The 18,245-nt window shown below is 41.0% G+C and overlaps 1 protein-coding gene across 1 annotated transcript in view; it reads left to right on the forward strand.

Annotated features, from left to right (window-relative positions):
• LOC138567739 (inter-alpha-trypsin inhibitor heavy chain H3-like) overlaps nucleotides 1–18,245 on the forward strand; it is a 475,184-nt gene that overhangs the window by 33,759 nt on the left and 423,180 nt on the right. Inside the window, exon 2 of the mRNA XM_069646218.1 lies at nucleotides 15,960–15,983. Within this exon, the coding sequence (XP_069502319.1) occupies nucleotides 15,960–15,983 (24 nt within the window). The remainder of the gene's footprint in view (nucleotides 1–15,959; nucleotides 15,984–18,245) is intronic.

Consider the following 18,245-nt stretch of genomic DNA (forward strand, 5'->3'; position numbering starts at 1 on the left):
CGCGCACCCCTGGAATACACGTACCCTGCTGATATCGCGTGTGACACTTCCCCCGCACCCCGAAATACACGTAGCCTGGACATTCACGTGTGGAGCTTCCCGCGCACCCCTGGAATACACGTACCCTGCTGATATCGCGTGTGAAACTTCCCACGCACCCCGAAATACACATAGCCAGGACATTCGTGTGTGGAACTTCCCGCGCACCCCCGATATACACGTACCCTGCTGAATTCACGTGTGAAAATTCCCACGCACCCATGATGTACACGTACCCTGATGGAATCGCTTGTGGAACTTCAAGCGCACTCCTGTAACACGTACCCTGCTGAAATCGCGTGTGGAACTTCCCGCGCACCCCTGAAATACACGTACCCTGCTGAAATCGCCTGTGGAACTTCCCGCGCACCCCTTACACGTACCCTGATGGAATTGCGTGTGAAACTTCCCGTGCACCCCTGAAATGCACGTACCCAGCTGAAATGACGTGAGGTACTTCCCGCGCACCCCAGCGATACACGTAGCCTGCATGCAGTGCTGGTACAGGGTTAGCGCAGCCCTTTGCGCTGGATTGGGGATTTTGATGGCTTTTACCTGCGCGAGAGGCGTTCTTGGGGGCGTAACTGGCACTGCTGCAGGGTCGCTGCGCCACTGTGCGCCACGGCTGGTTTTGGTAGCTGGAATCCATGAATACGCTGTGCGCGGAAATGGGTTTGGTGCACGCGGCTGGCGCAGGGATTCGCACGCGCACACTGTGCGCCAGCCGCGTGCGCCACTTGTGCGCTGAATTCTATGAATTACCCCCTGTGTGTCTCTTTGGTGGAATTACAGCATTGTTATGTAATTTATGTTAAGCATAGAAAACAGGAATATGAGGGCTATATATTAAAAAATCAAATTCTTTATTTTCTCAATATGCATGCTTTCTATCTCTGTCAAGATAAATATAGTCTCCTTAATCACATTGCAGGGATCATATGTTATTCCATTAGAATTATACAGTAATATATAGAATGGTATCTGTTCATTGCATGGAATGTAATACCATCGAATGCCTTACCATCGAAAAAATGTCATAGAAAAAAAGCATCAAATGCATTTTTTTAAAGGTAAAGGGTTTCGTTTAATTATAATGGGTTTTAAAAGTTAAAAAAGAGGGATTGGGGGGACCCCACCCATAAAATAAAAGTAAAAAAATGCATTCGATGCAATTCTTTTCAATGCATTTTTTAAGATGGCATGGCATGTCGATGGTAGGAATTCGATGCAATGACTAGGAACCATATAGAATAGAGCATAGAATCATATTTTTCTGGTGTAAAAGTCCCCCACTAAATTTAAGGTACCCCCTTGGAGGATTTCTAAACATATTCTTTCCTCTACAGTCTTGTTCAATTTAAGCGTCATCTTCCCTTTGTGAATTCTGTCAAGATAGTTAAGCACCATTTCTTCTAACGTTAATATTTCAGATGACATGTAATTTACAAAAAAAGTGTTAGGGTTCATTCCGAGGTGGGCGGTAAGGGGTTACCGGCACCGTTAAGGATGCCAGTGCCGGTAACCCCTTACCGCCCTATTCCGAGGTTCCCTAGCAGGACCCGCTGTCAGACCAGACGTCCTTAGCGGGTCCCGTTAGGGGACCACGGAGCAAATAACGGGCCCGCAATTTGCGGGCCCATTATTAGCGCCTTCCCCATTCGCATTGAGCCCTATGGGGGCTCAAATAGGAATAGGGAATGGTTTTCTGAATGGGGACTTACTGGGTCCTCCAAGAGTGGAATGACCCGGTAAGTCCCCATTCCGAGACTCAGGACCCAGACCTGGGTTTGGAGGCTATCTCCAAACTCGGAATGACCCCATTAGTCTGCTTTTCCTCAAAAAGGTTTAATCTCTACCTCTAGATTAAGACTACTAACATTGGGATTAGGTACTAATGAAAGACCCTTTGTGTGAACACGCGTGGTCACCCCATCTAACAGTGTCTCTGTGCGGTTGAACATTGGCATTTGGTCCATCTGTAATAAATCTGTCTGTAGGTTGTGAACTCCTGCCTCAAACCCAGTATTGGAGCCTATAATGGTTGGTTGAGAGGCCTCTCACTGGGTCTAAATTTGGCTAAAAAAAGTATTTTGTTCCTCCTTGGGGTTGACCATGGATACAGGAACTAACATCGATTCCATATTCCCAATAATAGGAATAGTCCTCCACCCCCAGAAGGGGCATTTGCAGATGACTCCATTGCTTAGATAAGGGCACTTTCTTTAACATAGTAAATCAATTACTTCTTAGTTTGGAGCTGACAATACAATTTAACCTTTAAAAAAACACTTAGTACTAATGTCAGAAAAATGTATGCACATACAAAATGCACAGGGGATGCCATTTTTTAAATTCCATTACTTTGAGGAATGTTTAGGTTACTCTGTGCACAAAGGTGGCCAGCCCCTTGTATTACTGTCAGGAGCATGTATGGCACTCCATGCATGCATAGACCTCTAGCTGTAGATGTGTGCAATGGTACAGATCTCATAACATTTAAATCCTACCAAACTGCCATTCATACATCAGTGTCTAGATCATGAAGGCTAGACATGTGGCCGACTCTGTCTCAGCCATACTGGCCTTTCTAGAGTCATAGACCATCACCCATTAACTCTCTCTATTATTAAATGGTACCTATGGACGCAAACTCAGCAGGTTGGAACTTCTGAACCCCTAATACATGGCTGTCTCTTCCCCAGCCCTACATGCTTTTTAGAAACCCATGCCTGTTATGATTTCCCTGTATTGTAATATTATTGTTATTATTATTATTATTATTATTATTATTATTATTATTATTATTATTATTATTATTATTATTATTATTATTTATGAATATCACATTTTAATATTATAAACCCCAATAATACACAATGTTTTCACCTTAGGGTGATGAAAATAGAACCAAGACATGACTGACATGTATCTGACTTGAGATCTTGCAATTCCCCCTTCTCCTTCACAAATGTAATCAACTTCAGAAGGGTGAAAATCCGCATTCTAATTACCCAGATTCAAACCTGGGACCTGAAGGTCATACATTTTTGTTTGCAATAGGTCCATTAATCTTATAAGATAGTGTACTGCAAACATTCACAGGTGCACACAGTTGCATGTCTTCTTGATAACACCCTTAGCCAACCTCTTCTGGCACACGCTTTCCCCTAACAGTTCTGTCCTACCTGAAGTCTTTTAAGTTATTTGGTTTATGTTGTTTTACCACGAATCAGCCCACACGTGATTCATGGACCTTTAGGGAAATTCAGCCAGATTCAGGCTGGAAGAAAAATCAGTGGGAAACCATGGAGCATGAACCCACTAGGAGATGTGTAGGAGAGCACAGATTACTTTTAAGAAAGTTCACCAAGGATTGGTATACTTGTCAGTATATTCCTTATATCTATCTGGGAATGCTTCAATAGTAATAAGCAGCTCAGTGTCCAAATGCATTGTTCTAAGATGTGAAACTTAAGTTTCGTCCTCGATTATCAGATTGCCTTTCTAGTTTCTGCATTGCCCCAGAGAAATGCTGTCATTTCCACACATCCCCCCAAAATATCCTTTACCACATACACATTTCCCCCAAAAATGACTAAGTAACTTTTAACAATGCCTTTCAAGTGCTTCCATTTCTACGGCCATTAGAATGCACAATCCAGCAATGCCCCCAGAACATGATCACGCCATCCCAAATTTCACATAGATGACTTAATAACAGGGACTTTCAATAAATTGCTTGGCTAGTGTTAGGCAGAATCATAAGCAGTACCCTCTGGGAACACCACACACAATTAGGTCTACAAGTGACAGAACAAATTCACCTTTGGTACAAGCCTGTACTACACAGCTAAGTGGTAGTGATGGCTGAGCAGCCAGACTTATCTCAAGAGTAAAGTGAGCAGTATCAATAGTCAAACAAAGGACAGCAATGTACTATGGTTCAAGCAAACAGTGACTGAAGGTTACTGAGTAAAAGAATGTACATTTATTTACACATCATTTATAAAAAGTAAAGCAGTTGAAAAATCACACTCTTAATAGACTACACCACACCCAATAGATTCTGGACAAGTTAGGCTGAAAATGCAGTGAGAGCAAAATGGCACTCCAGTAATTCAAAAGGGAGGGAAAGACAAAGACAAAAGTTAAGCAGCACCAACACGTAAGTCAGCAGGGCAATCTAGAAAAGGCAACTATGGTGAGGAAATCAAATCAAGAGGCTGGAGCCAAAGTCAATGGACCAGAGTCTTTGCAGAGGATCACACAATTCAGAATAGTTTGCGGTTAAGTCTTTGCCAAGAGTTCAGAACGAAGTTGGTCAGATGAAAAGTTACTTTAAAGAATAGAGAAGAACAAGGCCTCGGATTAGATAAAGATTTCCCAAACTTTCACCGCAGTTGAACGGAACGAACAACCGGGTTAGCACAGTACCTCGTTTGTTTGTTTGTTTATTTATTTAGTATGGCGCGCAAAACCCAGAGGTAACAGGGCGCAGCAGAGAGCAGGAAAATAAGTTTACATAAAAGCTTGGTTGCAGAATAAGGTACAGGTGAGTAAAAGCATAGCATTACATTTCGTAAGAACTGGTGGGAGGACATATTTACATATATATATATATATATATATATATATATATATATATATATATATATATATATATATATATATATATATATATATAGTTAATTATATTACAGTGGGTCAATTAAGGAATGTACCTTAAAAGCAGAAGAATGCTGTAGCTTAGGCAGACGTTCCTGGTAGATCCTGCAGGCTCACAGTTCCTGAAGCGACTGTTGGACTGACAAGAAGGGGGAAGACTGGAAGGTCCTGCACTGCCCAGGGAAGAAACCAGCAGCGGCACAAAATGATGAGTAAAAGGTGCACTCCTTAAAACCCAAGCAGGGTCCGATCCTCCTGGCTATCCAGTTCACTGTAGCTGTGCACAGCAAATTCGACCAGAGGAGGGGGACCTGGCTTGCAGTTTGGTGAACTCGTTGGTCCCACCAGCTCAAGGGGAGAAGATTCCTTGCAGATCTTCCCTGTCATCGAAGTTTGAAGATTCGGACCTGCAGCAGGGCTTCACCGGGAGGTTCAGTCATGGTAGAGGTCCTCCTCTGTCAGCATCTCGTCGTTTCTTTCGTTCCAGTGGCAAATTTGACTTCCAAGCCCAACAGACCTGCTTTTTATGCAGTTTTCCCCCATTCACACAGCCTGGCTGTCAATCACACAGCGGGGTGGCTGTCCCACCGGGACAGTCACCACAGCTAATCATACCAGAGTGCAACATGAGTCTCCAAGGAGACCCTGTGCAGGGAGTCTCAAACCCCTCCCTCACATCCTGTCCCCCTCAGACATTCAGGCGCATAAGGAGGGCTTCTGTGCAGAAGCCCGCCAAAGGACGGCGAACAAAGGAACCCAACCTGGGTTGGCGCGCAGAGTAAAACACGAGAAAGACCTTTACAAAAAGAAATGGTGAATGAACCCAGCTGGAACCGAAATAAAATAAAAGGGGTCCAGCAGGTTTACAGTTCGAGGCTACTAACTTAGCCTAAAACAGTGCCAAGGCTATCTAAATAAACCATGGTATGAAAAATAGGGTAGATACCACTCTCACCAATAACACAGCAGGGTGGCTGTCCCGCCGGGACAGTCACCACAGCCAATCATACCAGAGTGCGACATGAGTCTACAAGGAGACCCTGTGCAGGGAGTCTCAAACCCCTCCCTCACATCCTGTCCCCCTCAGACATTCAGGCGCATAAGGAAGGCTTCTGTGCAGAAGCCCACCAAAGGACGGCGAACAAAGGAACCAAACCCGGTTTGGCATGCAAAGTAAAACACGAGAAAGACCTTTACAAAAAGAAATGGTGAATAAACCCAGCTGGAACCGAAATAAAATAAAAGGGGTCCAGCTGGTTTACAGTTCGAGGCTACTAACTTAGCCTAAAACAGTGCCAAGGCTATCTAAAGAGACCGTGGTATGAAAAATAGGGTAGATACCACTCTCACCAATCACACATCTTAAAGAAAGGGGAACAAAATAATGTTCCATGAGAGACAGACAAAAACGGATAACTAGTAACTCTTTCCAGTACTCTATGTCAGATAGTTTGTACTGGATCTGTGATTTAAAAAGAGTAATAAAGTCAATAGTAACTTTACATGTTTTCTTGGAGACAGTAGTCAGTCCCAGAAAAATTGAGTTTCAGTGGAAGTCTAAAAAGGCAACTGTGTGTCACTGCACTGAAGGTGCTGTGTAACACACAGTAAAATGATGATGCCTATGGAGTAGGTGAGGCTCCACAGTGCATGGGCACATAATAATGTACAACACATAGCCAAAACACATGTAAGAGTGGAAAAAAAGGCTAACACTCTTTCCAGGTGAAAAATAAAATCCTAGAAATCCAGCAAAGCTGCTGAGGGACTCAGTAGGTAAGGGTAATTAGCCATTCTGGAGAATTCTCCCTAACAGCTAGGCTGCATTTCAGTTGTGAAAATGAGCCTCCTTACTAGGCAACTATACCTTTTTCATGCTCATCTCATCTCTAAGAATATATTGATAGGAGCCCCTAACATTGAGGGTTGGGAGTCCCATCTACCCAAAGCTATTTAATTGCAATGAAAATTAGCTCCATTCTAGATTGTTCCATGTCGTTATTCCTTAAGGGTTAGAAGACAAGTGAATACGCTTTCAGTAAGGTCACACTGTATGACCTTATATTCCATTGCAAATGGAATTAGAGCAAACCTATGTTCTCTGATATCCTACACAAGGAGCTCCTATACTATTGGTTGTAAAATGCTTAGGTTACTGGGATTTACAATGGAACAGGGTCCTTCCCTGTCCCTCTGTTATCACGGACAGCATTGGCATGATACAAACCACTAAGACTAGGTAACCCTTGCAGAACTAACAGATATGTCAGGCCGTCAACTTCATATGGGCCTAATTCTGATAGATCAAAACAAAAAGGGGGGCATGAGGGTAAGTGGAGAAACCAAACCCATAGAGTAGCCCCTCGGAAGGTTATCAGCCTATAACCTTAACGAAAATGCCTATGGGTCTATATCGTTTCAAAAGAGTATGGGTCAAATGTACCAATGAATTCTAATCAACTAAATCCTAAACCAATCATATGCAAATTCTAATATTGCAACCAGTGACAAAAACAGTTAAAAAGGCATATTTTAGTAGTATAAATTGATATAAAAACAATTAAAAAAATCAAGAGACAGTCACAAAATGTAAACACGTCTATAGTTGATAAAGTGCTTTGTGCTGTGCAATATTATGTAAAGAATTACACACTTCAATCATTCACTTGCCAAACTCATTCTCTCCCATTCATACTATTATGACTAGACACACAAAAACCCAACACGTTTCATTCCTTCGTGCCTGATAATGTATTGACATTCTAGGAAATTCATCAGGGGCTAACCGTCATTTCAATGCAATTAATAACAATATCTGTGGCTTCCTTTTAATTTCTTTTTATTCAAAAGCAGATTCCATTTTCTTTGCCGTATTAAATGGCGCTCTGATTGCTTATACTGGATGCAAAGTACTCTCCTGAAACAAGAGGAACATTGGTTTTAATGTGCCATATGTTCAAGGATAATAACCACCAAAAACACTGAGTTGTCACTCTATTCTGTGTGTTACATTTTATTTGTAACAATTTCAATTAAAAGCACAAACTTTACCAGAGACATGCTCTGTGCCACATGTGGGGGTTAGCACTGTTGCCCCCTGTCTTGGGGATTAACCCCATATAAGGCAGAATGTTGCAATATAATTAAGCCATTTACACACTAGTGCAACTAGTCTCTGTTGTTACTTTTTTTTACTATTCCTCCATCACAAATCAGAAATTCTCTGTAAATTCTAGGTGCTTCAAAAGAGAAGCTCTGATGGTACAACAAGTGGACAATCTACAGAGCAATGGAATGTTAGCGAGGTACATTTCCTCTTTATGGCTTGGTATCATGTATACAATCAAGCACCCCGTCACATCTAATACCTGCACAACTGACATGAGTCAACTAGCTTCAAATAGCGAAGAAGGTACACCAACACAGAGATTTACCGGGTCCTAGCTCGGTAACTTCTGTGTAATTGTTATCATCTTGAGCATTGAAAGAATGGACACAGCATCTTAACAATTGCCACAACTCAGGTCTGATGCAACTATCTAAGTGAAGAAACAGTTGGGGGAGAACCTAAAGTTGAGACCCAATAGTACACGTCTTGATCCTAATGTCCTAACTAGGCATTGTATTTTAATCAGAAATCAAAGAGGTCTTACCCGATATTGACATCTACACAAACTGCCATCTTTCATTTACTGCTTCGTTAAATAACCGAATCCCGCAGTGATTCCATTTGAAGCAGAGCACAGTGCCATTGTTGCAATCACTGTGGATGAACATACACGGCACAGTATTAGGGCACAATTGTTTTCGTACTAATGTTAATAGGTATTGTGTTGTAGTTTGCTATTGCCGATCAATTATACCCCACTCAAACCGATCCAGTGGCATGGTCGATCAAGTTCAAGGCATGCAGAAAGCTCTAGCCTCATGATCTCCATCCGGTATAAATAGCTATCTTTTTATTAATCATAGTGCCTTGGTCCTCTTTTGTTGTTCATGGGGGTGTACTGATTACACTGTTTAGAGAGAGTGGTGAGTCCTCTTTCTATCTGTGTACCTGGAGTCTTGGTGGCACTAGGTGAGGTTGAATCAACCCGTGTGCGGGTGGGTTGCCATGGAGATCAATTTCTCCACAGGGACGTGGCTGGATCAATTCCTGTCCTTTTCTAATGGTACAGCAGATGCTCGATAAATAGATTTGTAAATGCCAGGCTCTCACTGCACCAAAAGGATCCGAGTCTCGCCAGGTAATCTCCAGTGGTGATATAATTCCTCTATTGCTCTTCCAACTGGAGCCTATTAGTGTCAATTAGTGGCTAGTCCCAAAAGCAGATCTTGGCCCAGATTGTTATTTAATTTTATTGTGGTGCAATGATTTGGCCTACACTACTCGAGTGTCTTTGTTATCATAGTTTGTCTAGGATCTTATCGGTTTGCAAAAAGAGTCAGAAAGATACCAATCCTAGCTCTCTTGAGGATTAGTATTCTGACCAGTCCATTTTCTCATTTAGGCCTTTTTCAACGCTTTTGGCCAAATAAATGAGTTGCTGTTCTTTTCTGTCAGTTTCCTTTTATCAAGGTTTGTATCTCTCACTATTTTAAGTTGGGATAGTACTGTCCACCTTATTTCTTCAGGTCTATGTAGGTATTCAATCCAATGGCCAACAAGGGGGCATTAGAAATCCAGTTTCTTATACAACTTGGATGTTCAATTATCCTTGTTTTGATTTTTCTCTTTGTTTTCCTAATGTAGAGTTTTTTTGCAAGGGCACCAAATCCCATATATAACCATTCTCGAGTACAATTCGTGAAGCTTGCTTGTATCCAGTGCTTTGGGAGGCTGATGTCAATCTCACTAGTTTTGATGGTTAATTGGCAACAAGAGCAAGTTCCACAAGGATAATGTCCATTCAATTCGGACATCCCTCATTTCTGCGGTAGTATCTTCTGTTTAGGTGGCTTCTTACTTATGTAGTTGCGTGTTATAAGCTCTTTCAGATTTCTACTTCTTTTGAATGCCACTATTGGTTTAGCAAGTGGATTTGTACCCTAATTCTGATAGAGCCAGAGGGATGCCGATTCAGATATGAAGAACCCAATGTCAAGTTCTTAATCACACTAAATATTCTATCCTGGTGGGACAGATTATGGGAAGTCTTGGCTTTGGAAAACATAACAGCATTCATCGATAATAGGTCCCCAACATATTTTATAGATAAAAGTCCTTTAATTGATTTTGTGAAAAAAGAGAGAAAGGATTTCACCTTTCACAACAATTACGAAGATTAACAGAAATATGAGGCTACCCGCATCTGTTTTCAAAGAACTTCATTTTAAGCTTTTAAGCTTAATAACGTTTGATCAGAACTGTATGTTCTATGTGTGTTTGGTTTGCCATTGACCTGAAGGGTCCCTTTGACCATACCCCCTGTATATATGTGAGCTAAGTTTTATGTCTTATGTTTTAACACTGAACTTGCTGCAGGACCCTCAAAGCAAATGTGCCTTGTATTGAAGTGGTCATAATTTGCTCTACGATTGGATCCATGCATTATTCATTCCTTGATTTTATCTGTTAAAGCATTACAACTATGAATAAAGCTCTGAATCAGAGTGGTAATGATCTTCCACTGGGCATGGCTGCCCAATAAGGTTCTTGGCCTCTTTGACATGGTGTAGCAACCCTTCAGGTTTCTCAGCTTCTCCCACAGGCACAGCATCACTTAAAATTGTGGAACTCTTTCATATGAAGTTGTCACCACTAAATTTCTTGCAGACAGTGCAGCCAACCCGTAAGAATCTCAGGATCTACCAGTGGGGGTAAGGCAAATTATTCTCCAAATCAGAATCTTGTGAGCTATGTAGCATGTGAGATCATTGCTCCCTGTGGCTCCTTACAAATAATTATGATATTTGACAGGCTGCAGTGACTCTATATGGTTCTTGGATCTGTTCATGGGATGGCTGCCCACCAAGGATCTCAGGTTCTCATATAGGGTGTTGCCACCTCTTAAGGTTCTCAAGTTTGGTGATTGTGTTCTCCTCTATGCGTCTCACCTATCCTAAACACCACTTTAAGGGTGCTTGCTACAGCCAACCACCTTCCACATGGGGGAATGCCCTCCTGCTCCTCCAATTCCTCTGTGGCAGCAACTACATGAGGCCCTGCTGCCCACTGACTCTGTGATTGTTGCCATAGCTGGGATCTCATTTATTTATAACATTTAGGTAATGGCCAGACCCGCAAATATCACAGTGTTTTTACAAATCAGCAAGGAGATAGACATTACACAATCAAGGGAATATGAGGTGGAGCCAGGTGAGAGGGACAGTATTCGTATTTGTTGAAGTGCAAGGGTTTAGAGTAGTTTATTGAAGATGGTATAGTAGGTTTTGTCCCTAATATGCAGAGGTAGAGTGTTCGAGAGAGTGGGAACAGTGACAGCAAAGCTGACACCTCCAGCTCAGGCCTTCTTGAATCTGGGAGTGGCAAGCAAAGTACAGTGAGAAGAGTGAAGAGAACGCGCATACTGTTTCAGCAACGGGCTCTGTTCGGGTAGGTTGGACTGCACTGTAAATGCAACGATGCACCAATGTCAACATTTTAAACACAATGCAAACTTTCATGGGTAGCCAATGTGTGTCGCATCTGTCCACTGCGATGTGATCGGAGCTGCGCAGACCCAAGGCTGCCCAAAGGGCTTTATTTTGGAGGAGTTGCAGCTTGGAGTGGTTGCAGGAGGAAGTACCCATGATCAGGATATCGTTATTATTCCAGTTAGCTCGAGGTGATCACTTGGGTGAGCGTGAACAGTTGGGAGTGGAAACGAATGTACAGCTTAGGGAGATAAGCTTCAAGGTGAGCGCCGTGGATTATGCCAAGACGCTGATGTGTTTGGATATGTTGACTTTGCCATCCAAGTAAACCCTTACCATTTTCACCTGTTTGAGAACAGGGATGGGAGTGCCGTCTATGGAAAGAGTGGAGTAGGTAGGTGAGATCTTGCTGAGGCAAGATGGGGAGCCCACAATGAGAAGTTCAGTCTTATTATCGTTCAGTCAAAGATTGTGGAAGGCCATCCAGTTTTTTATGGTGGTGTAGATCTTGTTGATGGTGAAGGTATCCTGAGCGTTGTTGCCAGAGATGGGGAGGAGATTTTGTGTGTTATCGGCAAAGTTAGTGTACATGATGTTGAGAGAGTCAAGAATGTCAAAGAGTGGCTTGGTATAGATATTGTAGAGGGTGGAGAACAAACAGAAGCCTTGGGGAACCCCAGGAATGATGGGATGGGGTAGGCTGCTGAGTTCTCGATGCAAATTATTGAGATGTGATCTCCAAGCAATGGCATCAGAGGAAATGAGGAAATGAGAACCTGATGTCTCTCCCTCCTGCCCCACTCCAGAGGCCTCCCCCAAAGTTGCAGCCTAACCCACCGACTCAGTGGCCAGATAACCCTTTTGTGCCCAGAGCCTGTAAACTGGTGAACAGAAAGAGCACTAACCTTGTCTACCGTACCTTCCTCTTCCATTATGGGGAAATCCTACTGCTGTGAGAAGAAATTAAGTACCTCTTCCTTCCACAGCCTCCTTCTGCTTCACCTCCCATAATTGCTCCTGACATAAAATTATAACGGCCACAAATGACAATACTAAGAACTGTATTTCTGCTCTCTCTGCTCAACCTGAGAACCCAAACATGTGTAGTCAGAGAACTGTAGAAAACTATAGCACAACTCTCAGGTGAACCAAAAACATGATCCCATGCCTAATAACTAAAACTAAAACAAAAAAACTACTAAATGCTAATACTAAACAAAACAGTAAACAGCAAATCCACAGTGGGGGAAGTGCAAACACTGTTTTTGTGTGTTTTTACTGGCATATATGTGTAGGAAAATTGTTTGGCTTTTTTTCCTCATAGTGAATGGGAACCATAGAGAACAACACTATCACACATTGAACAAACACTAAAACAAAGGAAAACAAAAAATGGCTTCAAGATACACTTAGCATCAAGTAACTACAGATATAATTAACAATAAACAGGTAAAACTGCCCCAACCACTTCTCAAAAACTTAAACATGCACCCCTCGAAGTGTGAGCCTGCCACCTTCACCCACTGACATGCAAAGCCTACAAAGATTTGGAAGTGAGATGGGCCTAATATAGGAGCAAACCTTCTGTAGGATATTTGCGCCATCTGATTGGATAAGCAAATTCGGTTATTCATCACGAGATCCACCAATCCTGATTGGACAATGATTCATCACATTCAACGAAGAAGCCTGCTGCAAATTTGATGGGGGTTTGTTAATGCAAAAAAAACTGTCCAAATCTTGCAAAAGGGTTGAATGTTGTCTGAAATATGTATCAGCCACCGCAGGTCTGCTTTGGAAATATGTGTCAAGGTCTACCCAGCAGCATACTCGCTACCTCATTTTGTAGTAGTTAGGAGATGTTGTAGCTTCCTTAGGGATTCCAAGGGTAATTGATATTACTTAAATTTAATGAGATTAGTCCTAATGCTCTACCACCACAACCCTATGCTCCATTGCCTGAAGTGAAAGTATAGACCCTATTAGATGTAGCAAGAAATGGCATTTGAACAACACTGCTTTGGTATGTGTCAAACACAACACTCTGATTCCTAGCTTCACCCACTGGAACTGTTGGGAGGTCGTACCAGATATCCGGAAGTAAGGAGGAGACTGAAGGTTATTCCTTTCGAAGAAGGTGATTTCCATTTTGGATGCATTGAGACACAGGTTTATACGTTTTCTTTGCTTGTCTTTTATTACGTTGCCCCCAAATATTGATATTATGGCCATTGTATGTGTATCATATGCATAAAGCTGGTAATCAGTCAATGATGGAGGCTCATGGTAGCAGCCAGTGAATCATAACAGCTCTTAACTTACTCATCCTAATTTCTTACATCGTTCACATAATGACCTTTATACTTGGATAGGCCTGCACCATATACATCCGGAATCAACACAGCGACCTCCAAAATATGTGTTTCCCTAATTGTCTTTTTTGTGCTCATGCAATTAGAACTACACTTCCCAAGAAGCCTGAAGTTCCTTGATTGTGAGTGGTTCATCACAAATCACAAGTAAATAAATCTGAGCATGGTCACCCACATCCATTGGAAACAACAACATGCGCTTTGCAGTGCAAGGTCCTAGACTTTGGAACACCCTTCGCAAACATGAAATCCTCATCCTCACCGTCTTCAGGAACAATTGAAACCATTTTCCAATTGGACTAATCCCCTCGGGTGCTCTTCATTCTCAACGTAAAACCGGCCAATCTGGGTTTCGTTAATGCATGTCTTTTGTGCATGCTGTGACATGATTTACTTTGTTTTATTCACAACATCTCAAACAAATAAATGCATAAACACACACACACACACACACACACACAAATAAACAAACACATACATACAATATACACAAAGAAATCCATGATCTGAATTTGTTGGCAAATGGGAAAGCTAGGAGATCACTGTCAGCATGGTTAGTAATTAGTCTTGTTGGATTACATAGTGACATAGCTTCCCGATTTAAAAGGAGCTGTAAATATTATCAGGTTTATTCATCTTATAATCACAGCAATCCCAGGACTGTCCTGGTAATTAATAAAAGTAACATTACAACATTTCTGCAACAGAAGGTGATTCGCTTGCGCAGCAGCCATTTGAAAACATTCATGAATAGGTTCAAAATTATGTTTAGAGCAGTTCCTAGATCTGTATTTATTGATACAAATTGAGTAGCCTCCTTAAAAGATGTGGAGTTTCTGCTGGTGGAAACCTGTTTTATATATATATATATATATATATATATATATATATATGTGTGTGTCACACATTATGCTGGTTTGAAAATCCTAAGGAGAGGTACGGTTATGTGGCGACCTTAGTTGGCCCAATTGAAGTGTGATAGAGGGAACTTTACCTCTGCCAAACATTGGAGCAATTAATAGTTTAGTGGGAAGGGCGAGAGTGTTTGGCACACTTGATCTTGCTTCAGCCCATCAGCAAGTAAATCTGCATCCTGTCTCTAGAGATTACACCACCTTCATTACACCGGATGGTACACACAGGTTTCGCAGGATTCCCTTTGGGCTAGTTTCTGCAGTATCTGTCTTGCAACAAGAGTGATGCATGCTTTGTTTAAGGGAAATAAGGGAGTTTTCTACTTCCAGTATGGCATTTTCATAGGCTTCAAAGTGTCCTTAGGATAATCAGGGAGGTGGGTTTGACATCCAAGAAAGTAAATTGCAGGCTAAGAGTGGGAGGACTTTCATATTTAGGGCACACACTGAGTGTGTGAGGTGCGTAGCCAAAAAGTGAATTGGTGTTGGCCATTGTACATTTAGAAAGGCAAACGGACAGGCAAGGGGTCATGTCTTTCCTGGGTCTTGTGGAGTACTATGTAAGTTTGTTGACCACTTTGCTGCTGCAAGTAGATTATGAGTTTGAATAAAAAAGGGATGGATTTGTGTTGGTATGAGGAGTGTCAAAGAGAGTTTGCTGATGTAAGAAATGTGAGGGCACAAGTTTTGGCTAGTTTGGATGTGCAGGACCCCACTTGGATCATGACTGAAGCTGGTGATACAGGCCTAGGAGCATTGCTGTTTCAAAAATACCATCCTAAATAATAGGTGGGGCTTCCACTGGTGGAAACCTCATCGGTTATCAGCCTACTACTCTGTGACAGGTTCCACTACCTAGAGAGGTGCCTGCTGTCATACCTTCACTGGGGGAAAGGGGAACATGGTGAAATCGTGGACCTCTACAGAAAGTCAACAAAATGTTATCTGAGGAAGATTACAATAAAAAATGGGGGATATTTGAAGATCCTCGCCTCCTCAAATGGCACCCAGAAAATATATTTTAAGAGAGTCCTTAAGACTTCTCAAAGTTATGAGCAGTGGAAAATGGCACATGCTCAGTTGTATGGATGGCAGCAGATAATATGAAGATGCACAAGAGGTATGTGCAATAGGGCGTGGGGATTGTAGTTTCTGTGCTCTTTTTGATGCTGGTCAGTGGAAATGATATAGTGAATGAATGTTAATGTGTGTCTCTGTGGCATTGATAACAATTGCATTTTTCCTTAAATGCTTCTCAGAAAATTTCCTGTATCTCAGAAAATCCCATAACTGCTATTATTCGGCTTAAATGCTTCATCTTTAACCTATCTAATGACTACAATATTTAAAGTATGTTTTCTTTTCTTTTCAGAAGCGAAGTGTTGCTAATGATGGGGTGAGTTTTTCAAATTTTATATTTTTATGGTAAAATAATTGATTGCCAAGCATGTTTTTCATGATTTTTGACATTTTAATGACATGCACAACTGGGTATGATGGGGTATTTATATCGCTCTTAATACCCAGAGGTGTCTAAGTGCGGTGCCAAGGATCGAACCTGTGTTGCTCCGTGTTGTCTTGTTTCCAAGTCAAGCATATTGCCCCTGAGCTATCCTCCCAAGACACATAACTTTGATGAGAATGTGAACACATCCATCCGTTTCACACAAATAAAGCAGGGATTAGCTGTCAAGTTGATTATGAACTTGTGGTTCGATTGCATGAATGACTTCAAAAAGATAAAGAAGTTAAAAAATGCATGAACACAAGAATGGGTATTTGTGGGTGCAGAGTTACAGTAGGAATAATATGGATACCATTTGTGAATCAAGTAAACTGCACGTGATTAACTTTCTTTTTAATCAAGTATATGAATGTATTTCAATCAAAAAAGAACAACACTTTAAATTATGTAACCTGAACATGAGAGGCACGGATGACCCCAAGAAAAATATATCAGAAGAATCATTTGTGATGGAAGTCTAGATGGGATTTCCTGAAAGTACAATGTGCATAGGACATGCTAGGGAAGAGGACAGTTGTAATGATACTGAGCTGCCTTTCTCTAATGGAAAACATTCCAATTTTTTTTTTTTAATTAAAAATTGTGTTTGATGCAAGCATCTTTACAATTTGTAAAACGACACAAATACTTTTAGAAATCATTAAAACTTAAAACTTAAGTTGTATAGAAATTATAAAAATGAACAATACAATTTGTGGAGCCAAAACGTATAAATATCCATCATTGACATTACATCAGAGTTATAAACAAAAATGCAATTTAAGAAGACAAGAGTACAAATATCCATAATTCAGATTTCAAGTCACAAATGGGATTTACATATCTTTGTACGTTGATCCTTAAAAAATGACACTGATGAGATTTCATGAGTACCAAAATTCGATATTTAAAGTGTCCGATCAAACAATGAATGCTTTCTGTTATTTCTGGCAAAACTATCATCATATTATGACCCAAGTTCATCTAGTTTTGTTTGAATAAAACATAAGAAGCGTGTTAGCGCTATGAGCAGGGTTTTATTATCCCCCCACATACAAAAACACCAGAATAACTCTAATGAGAATGTTGAATTATTTACCAAATATTTGCTCAAGTTTGACAAACGCTGTGCTTCAAAACAGTGACAATAGAGTATTAAATGTTTCAACATTTCTGTTTGAGTTAGGTTGTGACAAAAGCTACATCCTTGATCAGAAAGATTAACTTGACTATCATGCCAATACTTTGTTCCGTCCTGGGTGTTAAACAAGTTAAATCTAAATCTCACAAACATTTGTCTAACTCGTTCACTCGGGCAGATCTTTAGATAATGCATCCTTGGTGTTTGCTTGTGTCTAAATTTGGCATATTCAGAAAGCTGTATATAATGTGCCAATTGATCACCAGTAGAGACCCAATCAATGTGCAGCAGTTTTTTCTTAACCTGTCCTGGTCGGTAAACTAGATCGTACCATTCCCAATTCTGTTAGTGTATCAAGCATTTGAGTTTTGAATCTAGCCATGGAACCCGGAGACTCCTTATTTATAATTTCAGCAAGATCTTCATATAAGGAATTTGCCGGCGGTAATAAGATTTTGCTGAAATTGTTGAGTCGACGCCATTTTAACCGACTAGCTAGCGACGATAAACCTAGTTCATGCCTGATACAAGCATTTGGAAGACTTTTCGTTAGTGCAAGTACCTTTTTCCAAATGAGTCCCTGTACCCTATTTAGCTGATTGTCCAAATTTAATGAACAAATGTCGAGCCCATATAGCAAATTCGACTCTACTTTGAGTAAATAGAAATCAATTAACGGTATCAATGAGAATTTACTTAATTTACTAAGAATGATTCTCATTTGGGCAATCAGCGGAGCTGCTTTGATCGTCAGAGCATTGTACCAAGTAATTAACAAATTAGTAGTGGTTAAATTGTAACCTAAATATGTAAGACTCATTTTAGATTGAATTGGTTTTCCTCCTAGAGTCCAATTATAGTGATAGACTTTCTTTCCTTTTTTTTTGCTTGAAAATATAAGAATGTTAGATTTCTGTGCATTGATAGAGAGATTGTGTTGGCTACAGAATTCAGCAAAAATTTTTGTCTGCAGACCAAAAGGCGTTCTGTCAAATAAAATCACATCATCTGCA

This window comes from Ambystoma mexicanum, chromosome 2p (genome assembly GCF_040938575.1).
Source record: "Ambystoma mexicanum isolate Mex_15411 chromosome 2p, UKY_AmexF1_1, whole genome shotgun sequence".
NCBI lineage: Eukaryota > Metazoa > Chordata > Amphibia > Caudata > Ambystomatidae > Ambystoma > Ambystoma mexicanum.